The following is a 13,093-nucleotide window of genomic DNA, read 5'->3' as shown; positions in this document are numbered from 1 at the left end:
TCAAACGTTTATAAATTATGTCAATTTAATCTACTTTTAAAAAAATTTAACTCTCAAATATTAACACATTGTAATTTTTTTTTTAATTTTACCTTTTAAAAGAATATTAAGCGTTTCCATATTTTTACATATTTTCAATCAAATTTATGAGATTTTTTTGGGGGTTTAAGTAAAAAGATCACAAATAAAAATAAAATTACAAAAAAAATTAAATTACACAATATGTAAATGTTAAAAGTTAGATTTCTAGAATTAAGACTAAATTGACATAATATCTAAATGTTAAAGGTTAAAGTTATTATTATATCAATTTTAAAAGATTGAATAATCATGTAATACTTTTGTAACTTTTCATAATTAAGTGACAAAAAAACTACTAATAGTTGAATAACTACTAGTGTAGTTTACCTTTTTACTACACAAGAATTATTTGACAAAGATTAAAACATAATCCCTGTTTAAACATACACCCGAGTTCAAATAACATAACAACGAGCTCCTCTTTTGTTAAAAGAAGTTAGGGTAAATAACACTCTCCTAGAATTTACAGTAAGTTTTCTCTATGCAGCAACTTCGGTTAACGGAACTTCAACCAACAGCAGTTTTGTTGTTGTCATCGGAGTTGCAGAAGTCTCGGGTTTTGGTTGCCAGAACTCGGTATAGTGGAATTCGATTTGTAATCGGTGATGTAACGGTGTCGATGCCATTAAACCCTTCTTAATATCAGCTTGCATTTCCCTAATAGGTATAGCAGCTAAGAAGCTCTTTATGTATTCCTTGCAAGACTCTTTTCCTTGACAAACAACCTCCTCAGGTTCCGCGGGCTTGGTTACTACGGATCCTGAAACAGAACCCTCTTCCTTACCGTTGACTTGTTCAGCCTGTGAAATTTTCGGTTCGGTCGTAGCTGGTGCTACCTGCTGATCACCGGTTGGTTTCTCGTCTGATGATTGAGTTGCATTTGGTAGCTTGTGAATTACGGTATTGTTGTCGAATTTCAAAATGTAAGCTTGATTGCATCCTTCGTAAAGCCGCTCTCCCAATGTGTCGATGATGTAGTAAGCTTCCGGTTCGACCTTAAGGATAAAAAAATGGTCGTTCCAACTAACGATGTAAACATGCGATTCACCACTTTTTAGACATTCTTCACCGGCACGATTGATCTCGTCCCAAATGTTATCAAAAGACATTGCACCATGCAAAAAATCAAACTTTTCCTCATCCATTCCCTCCGGATGGAAAAACCCAATAAAGGACTTTCTTGGAACTACAGTAAGGGGACGTATTTTTGCTTGGAGAACAGTTTCAAGATCAAAGTGCTTGTCGGGGAACCGCTCCCGATAGGTCTCATTTTCACAGAGATTCCTCCATTCCAGCGAGCCGTCTCTGATCAAACTATCAAGTTGAGACTTAATTGGCATCAGATCACGATTGTTCTGAAACCAATCGGCAATAACAGCAACAAGGGCCGTACATGCACTTTCACCGGCCGCTCGCTCGTTTCGTTGATCAATAGAAGCAAAGAAGACTTGCGCTTGAAGCTTCATGTGTCCATCACGGCTTACCACTTCTTTTTGTTCCCAAGTCCCGACAGCAAAATTATCATCCCCGAATTCAGAAACCGAAGAACGATTAGCAGATGAATCTTCATCTTTGTGCCACTGCCAATATCAAAATCCCAAATCAGATACATAAACACATGCAATTTAAACTTTACAAGAAAAACATCGAAAAATGATTCTTACCCCGAGTGCAAGAGATTCATCCGAGCTAAGTTGTCGGCGGTCAAAATCAATGTCATCTCCACCTTCTTCTCCATAGGATTTCTTCAACAATGGTTCCCCTTTGGCTTTCGGGGATCTGAAACTCAGTTTCCTTTTTCTCCAAGGCAAAATGCTGCGTTTCGAACTCTGCAGCAATGAAGGCTCCGACACTGATGTAGCAGAATCCTCGACATTTGAGCAGCCAACATCAGATTTACAATTGCTGTAGTAAACCCAATCCTCACCTTCCTCGATCTTCAAACTGGAGTAAAACGATCCTCCAGCAAAATTTGCATACGCCAAAGTACCGTAACTAAATGACTTTCGAACAACCGAATCATCCTTTCCCTCATCTGATTCTCCTTCGTCGAATTCATCAAGTGAATCTGTGTCCAACGGATACTCACCATCATCACTCCTAGCAGAACACCTTCCTTCACTTCCCTCATCTTCACGACAAGCCTTTTTTGCTGTCCTTGTAGAAACATACTCCGTAAAAATTTTCACTTTCCTAAGACCAGCTTTAATCGCCGAAACCTCATCCTTTTCCATTGAGACCGGAAGAGGCGATGCAACAATGGGTACTAATGCTCTTTGTACCGGCTCAACAGTTTCTTGAGCAGCTCGTAATTCCAACAAACTAAGCGATATCTAAACAATCAACAAGACCCTAAAATTAGAACAAAACATAAAAACCAAAAGAACGATGAATCAATCATAGTTCTACACAAAAGACACATACACAAAGTTGCAGACCAGGCTTGGTAGCACCAGCGGAGACTGTGAGTGGGACATTTAACTCGAACTCTTTCTGTTCCGAAGAAGAAGCATATTCACCGAGATTCATCGATGCTGTCCCAATGATCAAAGGAAACTTGTTCTTAGCTCCCTGATTCAAGCCCTGCACCATGAAAACCAGTTCCTATTAGCTCGAAAAAGCTTCATCCATGTCCAAATCCCTAATCCCTCAAATGATCAGTTAATGAACCCCAGTTTCTACACATAATCATGTTTATGTAAAGCTAAGACTTAACACAATTAGTCCAACAAACATGTAATAAAATTAGCAATAATTCCAACAAACCAATCTAATTAGCTTGAAAAAAGATTCATTCAATTCAACCAGTTTTAACAGTACAAAATGATTCTAAAATCTAAAAGTAAACCCAATCTGATGAAATTCTTACAGAACAAAAAGAATCTTCATCCCAAATTTTCAGACCAATCAAAGAAACATAAGAAAATGCCAAAAAATAACCAAGAATTCTTAAAGATTAAATTTTGGGACTTACATTCAAGACAGAGAAAGTGATCTCCCATGGATGAAAAACGTTTTCTTTATAAGCCGATAAGCTACAAAGAGTTTGGAACTCTTCATCCCATAGAACGACGCCGTTTTGGTCACCGGCGTCGGCTTCTTTCGTGAAATTCCTCTTGACCGTTCGTCTTAAAGAACTAAGGGAAGCCTTTGGACCTTTCCATCGAATCTCCACCGTTAATTTCTCCGGCTTATCTGTACTTTCCCTCACCGGATCCCACCCTTCTAGCCTCCTTACAATTAACTTCACCTCGTATTTTTTTGATAATAGAGGCGGCCATGGTCGCCACCTCATCATCTTCACCACCATTTAAAAAAAAACTTAAAATTTTCGAATTGATTACAAAAAAACAAACCAACCCAGAAATTGAATTTGTGTTCTCTCCGGGTTTTCTTTAATATAAACAAAAAAACAATCTTGGGAATATTGAATCAAAGAGGGTAGTTTAAAAAAGGATCAAAATTGGAGATTTCTTTTAACAGTTAGGAAGGGAATTGATTTGATTTTTGAAGAGCTAAAGAAAAACCAGTTGGTGAAAGAGAAAAGAACGGATGTTTATATATAATAAGGGGAGAGAGAAAGAAGAAAACAGAGTGAACGTTGGAAAGATGAACAAAAATGGAAGAATAAAAAGAGAGAAGGGACCATAGGGGTTAAATGGTTAACAACTACTACAAGGGCGGTGTTAAACAAAAGGGGAAGGGAAAATAATCCAAAGAAAGAGAGAGTTTCACTAGATTTTATATAAATTTTAATATTTTTATTATGGGTTAAAATTTGTTCTAAGTCCACGTATATTTCATAATTTTGAAATTTAGTTCTATATTTTTATTTTTAGGAATTAACTCCTCTTACTTTTCGATCAAATTTTAAAATTTAAATTGAATTGTAATCGCTGTTAAAATTAATTTGTTAAAAAATTCCTTAAAAATGCAAAAAAAATCAATTAAGCCTCCATATTAAATTCACACATAAGCCTTTGTTGTTAACTAAAATAATCAATTAAGCCTTTCGTTAATATTTTCCATCATTGATCACGTTAACTGATACAAACCAATCAACCAATAGAACATGACAGTTTCTAATTAATCTAATTTTTTTATAAAAATTATTAAAATATATATAATATATCGTACTTATGATTTGATTATTAGAAGTAGTCATAAATCGAGTCATTGGATAATATTTTTTTTATCCAAAATTTCAATTAAACTTATTTGACCAAGCAAGTAAATTCACTTTATTTTTGTTTAGTCCTAATCTTTTTTTTTCCTCGTTTGCTTCTGGGTTAAGTTAATTGCTTATTTAGTGTTTATAAGCATTTATTAATTATCATTTAATTATATTTTTTAAAATATTTTGTATTTAAAATAATATTTTTTAAGTTAATATATTAAAAAAGCCCTTAAACTATTATACTTTATTTAAATAAGTCCTTACAATTTTTTTAGTTAAAGCCCCTAACCTATTATTTTGACTCACGAAAGCTGTATAAAATATTTTAAAATTTTAAACTAATTTACACTTTATGTTGATGTAAATTTCATGAAAATAATTTATTAAATAAAAAAATTATTATTTTAAATTTTCTTGAAAGAGCTTGAAATACAAAATATCTTTACCTTAATTCTAGAATCAATGGTTTTAACGAGTAAAAATCATAGATTACGCATAATTTCTCTCAACCCTTAAATAAGAGAATAAATACGTTTCAACATGCTCAAACTCACGTCCTCTTACACCTGACAACAATGTCAATACTAAACGAGTTAATACTCAATCAGTATATATATACTTTTTTTGAATTATACATATATTTTTTTATAATAATAAAAAGGCAAGATATACCTAATATTGTTTGTTACATATATATACCTAATATTATAAAATTATATGCATATAGTATAATATAAATCTATTGAAGAGGACGTTTTGATCCTAAATGTGAACATGGATGGTATTGCATCATTGTCTAATCAATTTAATTTATGGATAAATTATATTTATATATTATCTATACCATTTTTTTATATTTTCTTAATGTAATGTTCATGCACTTTACATAATATTTTCATCATATTGTCATATTTCAATCATTAAAGGTATTCCTTGATTTAAAAAATAAATTAGAATCTCATTATAGATTCTGATCAATTACCCATAGTCTCACCCCAACTCATAAATAAAAGGATAATGCGCTTTAATACACTCAAACCCATGTCTTCTTATATTAGTAACGATACTTATGCCAATCGAACTAATACTTAATTATGGATGAAATAAATTTTAATTAATATTTTAATTGAATTTAAATATTTCTAACTTTGAAAATATATCACATTGCATAAACAATAAGTATTTAAATTTGTGAGGTTGGTTAGCTATTGGCTAAATATCTCTATTATTCAAAAAGATCATATAGTATTTAGTAAATGCATATTTGTATTATTTAATTATAAGTCAACGTTTGAAGTGGATGCACCCAATTTTTGCCTCTTTCACACCACAAAATACTAATTAAATTAATATTTTTTTTAATTTCATCCTTTGACTTTCATTGGCACTATGAGGTTTATTTATTTATTTATTTATTTATTTATTTATTTATTTATTTTGCTTCATAGGGTGGGTTGGCATAATTTCATCCTTCTCCATTTTCTCAAAGGAAAAAAATGTTATTTTGTTGAATTAAAGTGGCATTTTATGGTATGGGTAAACTTTTAGATTATTTATGATTTCATATTTAAGTTGAATTCTCTATATTTATTATTATTTGATTTAAGGTTTGATATTTTAAAAATAAAAAAATAATTAAGATATATAATGATTTTTTAATCTCACTTGTAATTTTTTTAAAAATACCAAATAATATTTTTTAAATATAAAATATTTTTAGAATGATGTTAAGTACTCTATATATTTTTTTAATCAATAGTTACGTTAGAAAACAATAAAATAATAGTAAATAAGTTATTTAAAGTATGCTTAATTTTTCGGATTTTGATCCCTCAAGTTCGAGTGCTATTATCAGAGCAGAGTCCGAGATTAGCAGCGACTCGACTCCTTTTAAAATGATTTTTTTATTTAAATCCTTTTAAATTTTATAAAATTTTAAATTAGTAAATATAAAATTATACTTTGATCCTCTAAAATAATAAAAAATTAATTTAATCATTTAAAAATTATAAATATATAAGATATTGAAATGGTGAAATCACATTTTTACTATCATAAAAATATACAAATTAAATCCGGCTCTCCTAAAAAAATTTTTTAGCTTTGCCCTTGATTATTATGTATATTTACGTATATGTGATTGTTGTTTCAAATTTTATTTTGATTTAAATTTCACCACATGTGAACTCATTTAAGATATATTTTGATTATTAGTCTAGATTTTATTTATTAATCAAATTGCTACAAAAAATAGCATAATAATATTAAATTTAAAAAACTTAATTTTATGAATAATAATTGTAATACCAACAAGTGGTTGAGTGTAATAGTAAGACTCATAATTAAGAAGGATAACCATGAATAGTGACAATACCAAAGGGTGCAGGCAAGAGCCTTGGTGCCCCTTAAAATAAGAAAATTATAATTTTTACTCTTTAAAATGTATAAAATTATAGGTTAGTATATGGCAAATTGCACTTTGCCCCCTCAAAAAATGATAAAATTTTAATTTAATCTTTTAAAAATTATAAATATATTAATTAATACAATGGTGAAATTATATTTTAACTCTTATAAAAATACATAATTTAATTTCACCCCTCAAAAAAAAAATTTTAACTTTGCCCTAACCACTAATCCTGAACATAAAAAAAATATAAAAAAAAAGACATTAAAATTCATCACTTTCAAAAGTCCATTATGAAAGAAAGGAATTGAGAGGTTCTCAATTCCATAAAATTAAAGAAGAGACTCTCTCTCACACTAATAAGTTTTAGAAGTATATTTTCCTTTCACCCATCAATCATGGTGTGTGGGACAATTCCCCATTGGCTTTACAGCTTGGCCTTTTGGAAAATTGCTTGGAGTTCTTAGAGCCTTAGAAGTTGGGGCAACTCATCAACTTGCATTGCTTTCAAACATTTCTTAACCTCAAAATTGTCTTCAAATGATTGTTTTGTTGGCCAATTTTGATGATAAAAAATTAGGGTCATGCTTAGTACATGTGGGGTTTCTATATCTTTATACTTCTTGAAAAACGAGTTTAATCGTAAATTGATATATAATTATAAAAACAAAATCAATGTAATAGATAGTTTTGATTGAGATTCAAATATAACACTGATCGTTTCTGAATGAAAAAAGATTATTTCTTTTTAGAAAATTGGTGGTGAGAAATTTTGATAATTGCTTATTTCATTCTACGTCATCTTACCTTTTAAAATTACCAATTTATCCCTTAAAATATTATATATTTATTTTATTTATATTCTTAATGTATGTATTAAAATCTATTATTTGAATATATCATTAAGTTAAAAAAAAAAGTAAGCTACACTTAAGGCTATTAAATTATTGTTAAGTTTACGTTTTTGTCACTCAATTTTAAAAAGTTACAAAATGGACATTGAACTATTCCCTTCTCTTCTTCAGTTCAGTTTTTTTTTTGTGAAACAGTTTTGAACATCACAAATCTGTGAACCAAAGTTCAAATAATTTTCATCTTTGATTTCCGACATTGGTCGTTACATTGACTTGGATCTAAGATATGTTTTTCTACTTATTGAGGATTCTTATCCACCATTCCGATCGTCGAATCATCACTTAGAGCTTTGTAGTTGAACTTTTAAAAAAATACTTGACAGACCAATAACTTAAATAAAAACTTTCAAATAGTTCAGTAACTAAAATAAAAACTTTTAAATAATTTAATGAACTTAGATGAGATTTACCCATAAATAACATACCATTAAAAAATGTCACTTGGTCCTTTTATTATGGTCCAGATGCTCTACAATGACTCTAGCAATAGGCTTTTGCAAGCTTGAAATTAAATTAATGTCCTTCCATCTATATTAACCCCAACTATCCCTTAAAATATTGTTTATAAGAAAATAAAACAATGATTTTTTCCTTAATTCTTTAAATATATTTTTATCAATTTAATTATCGATTTTTAATTCAAATTACGCAACTTACTTTTCTACATTAAGAAATATTCTTTAATTGTCAATTTATGATACCAAAAAGGATGAAAGTAATATTGTTTATTATGATGAAAACTAAGGCCAATATATATATATAATACACCAAGTAACTATCATGGAAAATGACTCTAATAGATAAATCTTTTTCCAAAAAAATACATACAGATAGGGAGAACATTAAATTAAAATAAAATAATATGGTAACTTAATTTTCAAGGGTCGAGGTTGTCATGTTACATTGTTTGAAACGATCCTCATCCAATTTTTATTGGGAGCTAACTCATCATTTATTATTTTATTACCAAAAGCATCAATTCTTTTGTTTGTTTATCTCTTTGGGTATTAAATAATTATTATATTGACCCGATTGACTTTTATTTCGATTATCAATGGAGGAAGATATGAATTCGAGTATACTGAAATACATTATCCTCCTATTTATGAGTTGGGAATAAATTATAGGTATGTAAAAAAAAACATATATAATTATAACTTATAATGAGATTGTTAAAAAAAATCGACTTTTTATATTAAATTAATTTTATTATTTTGTAATAACTGTAATGATGTATGCTCATTTATTAAGCTAGAGATTTGGTGTTAAACACCAATTATATATCTAACTCATAATCCATATTAGTATGCACGTTTCATTTTTATATAAGTATAAATCATTTTCTATCAAGAAACTCTAACTAATGGTTGTAATTATCAAAAAGCAAAATAATAGTAATATAACTAACATATTTATACTTCACAAATCATTCTAGTATTAAAAAAAAATTATATTGATATTTTAATCAAATTTTTAGATAGTACTAGATCTGTAAAAAGATCTCTCCAATTGGATTATCTCGAAAAAAAGTCTGAACAATTTAATCTCTGTCAATTTTGAAAATGAGCAATTAATACTAAGGATAATTAATCACATTATTAATGTTTTACGTTAATCATACATAATTTTGATTAGTGTAACTACAAATTAGCCCTCGATGTTTATATGTTTTTTCAATTTGGTCTTGATTCTTAAAAAATATTCAACAAATTTAGCGTACAAATGTTGCAGACTAAATTTGTAAAATAATGATAGAATGTGTAAAGTTTGGGGACTAAATTTATTATTATATATTAATTAAAATTATGTACAATTGATGAAAAATATTAATTCGTGATTAATTTCTCGCTTTCGAAATTGATAAAAATTAAATTATTCCGATATTTTTTTAAGAAAACCAATTTACTTAATATCAGAATTGGGAGATAGATAAAATTTCTTTTTACCGATCAAAATTTTAAGAAAAGAAAGTATGAATAAAGTAGAATCTAAATGAATAAACCAAATCAATTGCCCAATATTTATTAAAGATTACAATGATTTTTCTTTGTTTACAGAATAAAGACTTTCACAAAAGTAAACAAATAATAGAGGACAAAATAACATTGAGACTAAAACAAAACTATGAAGCATGCATACATACATACATACATACATACATACGACATTTGCTACATCCAAAATGATAGGAAACGTTTTTATTAAAAAATAAAATAAAAATGATCGTTGAAAGGCAAATGTAGAAAAAGTAGCAAAGTGGGCCTACATGACAGATAACACCCAACTTTTTAATGTAAACAAATAGGAAAACGCCACGTGTTTGGTAACAAGATTTCATTGGATGGGTGGTAATTGCTTGCCTATGACCGCACTGTAGGGGGGAAATAGCCGTTATTCGTGACGGGGCATGAAACTTATTTTGATACATAAAAGATATTTCGACATTTTAAATAATTTTATCCTTTCATAAAAAAAATTAATACTATATTTATTAAAATTATCTAAATAAATATATTATTAGTTGAGATAGTCTAATAATACAGAAATTAAGTCGATTGAATCTTAACTCAATTGATATAGATATTGTTATTAATGTAGGATGACGTGATTACGAATGCGCTAAAACATATTATCCTTCTATTTTATGGGGTGGGGAAAGATTATGAGTAATTTTAAATATTGTATAAAAAAATAAATATAATCAGAATGAGATTGTTAAAAAATACATAAATTAATTTATCTATTTTTAAGTAAAGAGAATAAAATACAATTTGATTCTTCGTATAGTTAATTTCACCTAATTTTTTTAAAGATTGTTTAAGTTGTAGAACAAGTTCCTTCCTATCCCAAATAGACCTATTAAAAATGGGTTATTTATCTATCCATGATGTGGATTCTTTCTTCTTCTTCTTCTTCTTCTTCTTTTTTTTAATTAGTCTTACTTAGCTCAATTTATTATTTAACAATTAAAACATATTTATTTAAATTTAATTATAAAATATATATTAAAATAAATAATTATTCAAATATTGAGATAGATTAAATCAAACCAAAAAGAAATTTGAATAAAAAAAATTAAACCATAATATTTTAACCCATAAATAAATTCAAATTAATCATTTAATTAAAAACTAAATGAAGGTTGTTAGTTCAAATTTCATTAACATAATAATAAATTTAACTTTTATAATTTACATTTTTATCAATTTGACTATTTTTCAATTAAATTTGGCATTCAACTCCTTAAAAAGAATTAAATTCGACCATCAACTTTTGAAAAAGAGTCAATTTGTTATTTTTTAACGAAAATACTAACTAAAACTTTAATTTTTTAGACATGACAATATGCGTGTACTTTAAAAAAAAGAGATTTAACTCTTTTTAAAATATTAATAATTAAATTTAACTAAAAAAGAATAATAATTAAATTTAAAATATATGTAAACATTAAGAGTTAAATTTATCATTATATTAATTTTATTTTTTATTTAAGTTTTACCATGCATAATAATAATTATTTAAATATATATTATTATGATTATAGATATAACTAAAATGAGATAAACATGCAAAAATATATCCACATACATGTACAATGATTTTTATTTTAATATACTTGTTTATATTGTCATGCCATTTGTCCTTATGCTTAGCTTTACATAAAAATAAAATAAATAATAAATAATAATAATAATAATAGAAAAGAAAAGAAAGTGCCTATCATCCAAGAATATTTTGTATCTTTTTGTCAAAAAAGTGTGATTAAGACTTTGAATAAAAATTTTTAATTAATAATAATAATAATATTTACAAAGTAAAAGCCAAAAAGACTATTATTTCATTAAAAAAAGTTGAATTTATTTTATTTTATTTTATAAAAATAATAACAAGAATCCATTTGCTCCAATTCTTCACTAGGAGTATATGCTTTTTGTCCATTTGTGGCGTGGGTTATTGCCACGTGTCGTAATTACGATAGGGTTGATTAGCTAATCATCATCAACTTTGACTAATCAAATGTGATTAAATTAAGCCGTAGATTATCGCCGCCCTTTTACGAAAAGCCACATATTCACTCACAGTATAAAGTTCATCTCATCATTAAAACAAAATTTTTTAAAATATGTCATAAGTCCTTATACTTTTCAAAATTTATAATTTAATCCTTATACTTTCAAGTTTCAAAATTTAGGTCTAACTATTGATATTATTAATGTTTTTGTTAAAGTCAAGTTCATTACAAAGCCATTTTTTCTCAAAATGTCACACCAATAAATTTAACCAAAAAATTAACAGTATTAATAATTAAAGTTGAATTTTGAAATCTAAAAAGTAAAAAAAATTAAATTTCAAATTTTTTATAAGTATAAGGACTTATGACAAATTTTAACTTTTTTTAATACATTGATAGTATGCTTTTCATTTTTCATTTCTAATTTTATGAATAAATTTAAAAATTATTAAATATCTTATTATTTTATTTTTAATATCTTAAAAGAATATTTATATACCATCTTTCTAGAATGTCGTAAGAATTGGACTTATTAGACCACCTATTGAATCATCTGTTCAATTATTATAAAATAAAAAATTCAAAAAATTAACAAAAATCTAAAGATTCGAATTTTATAAATTATAACAACAAAATTAAAATTTAACTTAAATCTAGTTAAAACAATTTTTAAATAAACTATTAATCTCGATTCAACTAATTTGACCGATGAATCCGATAATCAAACCTTTCTAATGTCACTTACAAAATATTAAACTTTTCATCAACCATGAATCAATTAATATCTCTTGTAATTTAATTGACATATTAATCTAATAAAAATATTATGTTTGTATTATTATTATTATTTATTTTGAATTAATGAAATTTTAATTGAGGTGTAAATTTCAAATTACCTAACCTAAAAGATAAGATGAAGCATGCTGTTGTTGCATTTGCTGCAAAATTGCATCATCAAATCAGTTGAAAAATGGAAAGTTGATGCACAATGCTGTATCATGCCACTTAAATTTATCGCTCTTAAGTTTTTTTTTTTTTATTTAAAACATTTTAATTTAATTTTTAAATTATTAGTGTCATTTCAATAAAATATTTTCATTAAATTTTCCATTATATGTTAATACTAAGATGTATTATCGTTTTGTTACAACACTTGTTTGTTTGCGATGCATGCCGTAATTAGTCGGTGGCACGTCTCACCATAGGGTGATATTAATTCGATTTAGTTGGGCATTTTAGAATCATAATTCAGTTTAGTTTAATTTAGCCCATGATTTTTTTTTTTTGATAAAAATTAGATTTGTTTTTTGGTTTTTTAATATTATTTAACAAAATTTCAAGGTCTTTTTTATAAATATTTCTAAAAAATAAAATATCAAGAACTTTTTAGATTATTTTCAGTATTTTAAATATAAAATATTTATTTTTAATCATAAAAAATCAGATTTAATTTCAAGTAAAATATTCTATAAACAGCACACTTTGATTTTGATTGATTTTCG

General features: G+C 27.0%; 1 protein-coding gene across 1 annotated transcript; it reads right to left on the bottom strand.

The window, feature by feature from the left end:
* Nucleotides 1-362: 362 nt before the first annotated feature.
* On the bottom strand, nucleotides 363-3,796 carry LOC107924224 (uncharacterized). The gene is made up of 4 exons (XM_016854568.2): nucleotides 3,056-3,796; nucleotides 2,506-2,664; nucleotides 1,746-2,414; nucleotides 363-1,661 (listed from the first exon to the last, which is right to left on the bottom strand). Exons 1-4 carry the CDS (start codon nucleotides 3,389-3,391, stop codon nucleotides 561-563), a joined length of 2,265 nt encoding a protein of 754 aa, XP_016710057.1. The 5' UTR covers nucleotides 3,392-3,796; the 3' UTR covers nucleotides 363-560.
* Between the last annotated feature and the right edge of the window lie 9,297 nt (nucleotides 3,797-13,093).

The sequence above is a fragment of the Gossypium hirsutum genome, chromosome A11 (assembly GCF_007990345.1).
Source record: "Gossypium hirsutum isolate 1008001.06 chromosome A11, Gossypium_hirsutum_v2.1, whole genome shotgun sequence".
Lineage (NCBI taxonomy): Eukaryota > Viridiplantae > Streptophyta > Magnoliopsida > Malvales > Malvaceae > Gossypium > Gossypium hirsutum.
This window is presented reverse-complemented; position numbering and strand designations above follow the sequence as displayed.

Bases quoted from the DNA above. Each gene is read 5' to 3' on its own strand.
- LOC107924224 (XM_016854568.2), bottom strand. From the start codon at position 3,391: ATGGTGGTGAAGATGATGAGGTGGCGACCATGGCCGCCTCTATTATCA. The intron at 2,665-3,055 runs GTAAGTCCCAAA...TTCATGGTGCAG, and splicing joins TCACTTTCTCTGTCTTGAAT to GGCTTGAATCAGGGAGCTAA. The intron at 1,662-1,745 runs GTAAGAATCATT...TGATATTGGCAG, and splicing joins ATGAATCTCTTGCACTCGGG to TGGCACAAAGATGAAGATTC.